Genomic DNA, 4569 nt, shown 5'->3' on the forward strand with positions numbered 1-4569 from the left:
ACTTCAGTTGCCACTTCTTAGCCCATCACTGCCATTACTATCATTAACAACCCTGCCAACCTTTGTATCATCTGCAAACTTCGACACTAAGCCTGATATACCTTCATCAATATCATTGATAAATATACAAAACAACAGTGGACCCACAACCGAACCCTGTGGGACTCCACTAATAACATTAGTCCACGAAGAGCAGCACCCATTAATTACCACCCTCTGTCTTCTCCCACTAAACCATCCTTTTATCCATTGTAGCAACTTACCCTTAATACCGTTCTGCTCCAATTTGTACAATAGTCTTCGATGCGCAACAATGTCAAAAGCTTTCCTGAAATCCAAATATATGATATCAAAATTATTTTTTGCATCCAGTTCCTTTGTAACGACATCATAATATCCTATCAAATTTGTCAGACAAGACTTTCCCTTAACAAACCCATGCTGTGTCTGAATTATTGCTGCAGTCTTATCTAGATGATCCTGCAATGCATCTTTAACCAGTGACTCCATTATTTTATAACAGAAGTTAAACTAACTAGTCTGTAATTACTCGTGTCACCCTTAGATCCCCCTTTGTGAATTGGGGATACATTTGCACATCTCCAGTCCGTGGGGACCTTCCCTGAGTCCAAGGATGCTCTGTATTTTTAAGAGACCGTAGTAAGTTTCAGATGTTTCAGGTATTTGCTAAAGAAGCGTTTGAACTAAGGAAAAGTATGATTCCAGTGATACGAGGTTGATGAAATTCATCTGGCTGGAGGCATCGAAGCGTTTTGATGCTGCCGTCCTAAATGGTTGCACAACTGGAAGATCCACTCTTCTTTTCTTTATCTCTCTCTATTTCTCTCTTTTTTTCCATTTTGGTTCCTTTCGGTTTTTTTTTTTTTTTTTTTTACCTTTCGGTTTTTTTTTTTTTTTTTTTTTTTTTTTACCTTTCGGTTTTTATTATATACAGGGTGATTCACTACCAGTGCGAAAAACTTGCAGGAGGTGTAGGGGACACAAAGACGAGATGTACCATGAATGGAGAGCGAACGACGAGGACGCCAGACAACTAGGAGAATGTCCTTCGTCTTGCAGAAGGCAATCCGAGTACGAGTACTCGAGCGATAGGCCAACGATTGGGTATTTCCCAATCCACTGTATGGAGGATACTGTCAACAAACCAAATTAGTTCATACCATCTGCAACGTGTCCAATCATTGGAGCCTGCGGATTATCCACTCCGGAGGACTTTTGCTACTTGGTTTCTTCGACAGAAACGGTTCGCAAATGCTGACTTCCAGCGGGATCGCTGTTTACGCGATCTCCCGTTCAACGTCCTCTACGGCATGACGAAGGCATTTCGGAGCCTGCAATGCTATGCGATTCCGATTCGTCTTTGTGCTCCCTACACCTCCTGCAAGTTTGTCGCACTGGTAGTGAATCACCCTGTATATATATATATATATATATATTTTTTTTTTTAACTTAGTAATTGATTTATTTATTTTTATTCATTTCTTTCTCTTCCTTTCGGGCGTTTTTTTTTTTTTTTTCTCTCTGGAGTGGACCCCAGAGAAGGAATTTTTTTTTTTCATAACAACAGAAAACACACACATAATACACGCAAACCTACGTCACAACATGTATCTGGCCCATTTGTGGTGATACTGTTCTTCACAGAAATACGAAGCCAAGCTTAACTGGCATTCTAGGAGCCGCCCCTTACATAAACACATGTCCACATGTACAGCGAAGTTGAGAACTTACTTTCATTGACAAAAGACAGATCTGTTCTTCTCGACTATGAATACCGATGAAATCGTGCGTGTGTTGGAAAGTGCCGTTTAAAGATTATCCCATAAGCGTATGTGCTCGCGACGAACTGCCTACAAACACTCTTAGTGAGCCAGCTCTCCTAGTCGTGAATACCGACCCATCCGACCAGCCAAGGACCTACTGGATAACTACCCCAGAGAAAAAGAAGCAGATTATTTTTATACATTTGCCCATCCTCTACCAAAAGATTTTGACATGTTTCTTAAAAGCAAGTGGACTAATAACAAGACTAATTCAACATCATGAATATTTGTGGACTGACAGAACAAATTTTGGGAGAGAAGGCAGACGCTTGTGTACCTGCGATGGCTCCAATGAATATTTCTGCGATTTCGAAACTTGCTTTCGCCTCGTGTATGAGGGCGTCAATTATAAATAGATTTCTGACATAACTGTCGACTTTGGACAATTTTAAACTCTTTACGAATTCCACATGTGGAAACTGTAGAAACCAATCGTGCTCTTCAGAGTAGCAACACACTATTTCAGGGGGCAGTGAGATTAGCTGCCCGCTGTTCTTCATAAGAGAAAAAATCAATGTGGTTTTTCCGTATTGAGTGCCTTTCATCGTGCGACAACTAAATAGATGGTAAAACGCGTTCATAATGACGGAAATAGAATCGACAATTCACTTTTGGCTGTGATTTTCATGGCAGTAACTGAACGGGAAAGTACAGCTATCTTAAAAGTCAAACCGAATCGTCTGCTTCCAGGTTGCGGGACCGGTAACCTGGAGGGGTAAAGATCTCCCTTCCAGGCAGGGCCGGCCTTACAGTTTTTGAGACCCTAGGCAAAAGCTATTTTTGGGTCCTAGACAAAATATTTTTCTATGAGATCTATGAGTTGTAACATTTTTTATATTTTCACTTATTGTATAAAATAAATAATATAGTTAGGATTGAATTTATTAAAAATTTATTGAAAAGTTTTATAAAAAACAATTCTATAATGTAAATGTCAATATAATTAATTTTAAATAGACAGCGTTCTTGCTTTTTTGTTTGCAAATTCTGCAATTATTTCACTATAGTCTAAAGATTGACAAATTTCACTTTCAATTGAAATGACTGATAGGTCTACCAATCATTCTTGAGTCATTGTAGACCTCAGAACTGATTTTATTAATTTTAACTTAGAAAAACTACGCTCACCAGAAGCTACTGTCATAGGAATGGTCAATAGAATTCGTAGAGCGATAGAGGTATTTGGCAATACCTCATTCAATCTATTGTTATGTATGTATTTCAGTACCTCTAAAGGTGATAATTGTGAAGGTAAAACATTTGACAGGGTCCTAAGCTCAGTAAGAAGATTTTGGCCATCCAAGTCACTCTCAGCTCCGTTTTCTGGATCAGATAGAAACAATTGCAAATGATTACAAAACTTTCTTAGCAGTTCTTCGTCGCTTAAAACTTTTAAACTATGAATATCAAATAAAAATCCGAATGATTCTTTAAATTTTTCCAGCTTTTGAAATCGTTCAGTAATTGACATTATTGCTTGATCTAACAGTACATTAAAGAACTCTACCTGAAACCGTTTTTTAGGATCACAGATTATTTCATCTTCTGCCTCAAAAGAGAATTGCTTTTTGATACGTCTACATTGGACTGACTCGGCAGAAGGGAAAACAGCTTCTTCAGGAGACATTTCTAATTCATTAGCTAATTGTTTGGCTATTCTCTGTGAAGTTTGAAACCCATTTTCCTTATAACATATTAAAAATTTCTTTGTCCTTTCCAAAAGTACCAACACTGTCTCTAATTGCACGTGTTCCCTTTGAAAAATTTTGCTAACAAGATTCACCTGAGTTAGAATATCATACCAAATGCATAGCATCACGAGAAATTTAAAACTTTAAATTCTCTTGCCAGGGAAAGAGCTTCTGTTCGGCATTTGAAATCGACGGTTGTTTCAGAAACATCAATTAGTGCGTCATAAATGTCACCTATTTGGAATCTAAGAGCTTTGACACTTTCAACCCTGCAGCTTGTTTCCGATAGTTCCTTGATTGTAAGATGTTTTACATGTACCTTTAAAAGATTCCATCTTTGTGTAGATGCGGAAAATAATAGGTAGATTTGTTGTATAACACCAAATAATGACTTCGCAGAATTTGATGACCCAGCCATGTCACATAAAATCAAATTCAAATTGTGGCATCCACAAGAAACATAGAATGCCCTCCGATTGATTTTTCTTACTCTTGATTGTGCCCCTTTGTTACAACCTTTCATATTAGAATCATTATCATAAGTTTGACCGAGACAATCGGAAATTGGTAAACCTAGTTTTTTCAACTTTTCCAAGAAAACTTCTGTTAAGACAGATCCCGTTGTCTCATTAACAGGTAAAAATCCTACAAACCGTTCAACGATTTCTACAGATTTCCCAATTATTTCAAGGAAACGTATACTGCTCTTGATGGCTAACATCCGGTCTAAAATCACGGAGTAATATTTTGATTTATTTATACTAGCTGTTATTTTTTCTAAGACGTTCTTGCTAATTAGATGAATAAATTAATTTTGCATTCTTTTACCTAAGTAATGATCACGAATTTCAGAATTGTTGATTCTCCGAATGTGTTCACCTAAAACAGGATCAAACTTCGCAACTAATTCCACCAATCACAAAAAATTCCTGTTGTTACGAGCATGCAGCTTTTCCTCGCTACCACGGAAAGCCATGTTTTTCTGTGCCAGAAACTGTACGATAGCTAAAATACGTTCTAGTGTAAGGACCCAT

The 4569-nt window shown here is 37.6% G+C and overlaps 1 protein-coding gene across 1 annotated transcript; it reads right to left on the bottom strand.

Moving 5' to 3' along the window:
• Positions 1–2904: 2904 nt before the first annotated feature.
• On the bottom strand, positions 2905–3660 carry LOC150085719 (uncharacterized). Its single transcript, XM_090374659.1, has one exon. It carries the CDS (start codon positions 3658–3660, stop codon positions 2905–2907), a length of 756 nt encoding a protein of 251 aa, XP_090230785.1.
• Between the last annotated feature and the right edge of the window lie 909 nt (positions 3661–4569).

Source organism: Mastigoproctus giganteus, chromosome 5 (genome assembly GCF_048544385.1).
Source record: "Mastigoproctus giganteus isolate SK-2022 chromosome 5, ASM4854438v1, whole genome shotgun sequence".
Lineage (NCBI taxonomy): Eukaryota > Metazoa > Arthropoda > Arachnida > Uropygi > Thelyphonidae > Mastigoproctus > Mastigoproctus giganteus.

What these genes read in the sequence shown, in the direction of transcription:
- LOC150085719 (XM_090374659.1), bottom strand. Translation starts at nt 3,660, where the DNA reads ATGCTATGCATTTGGTATGATATTCTAACTCAGGTGAATCTTGTTAGC.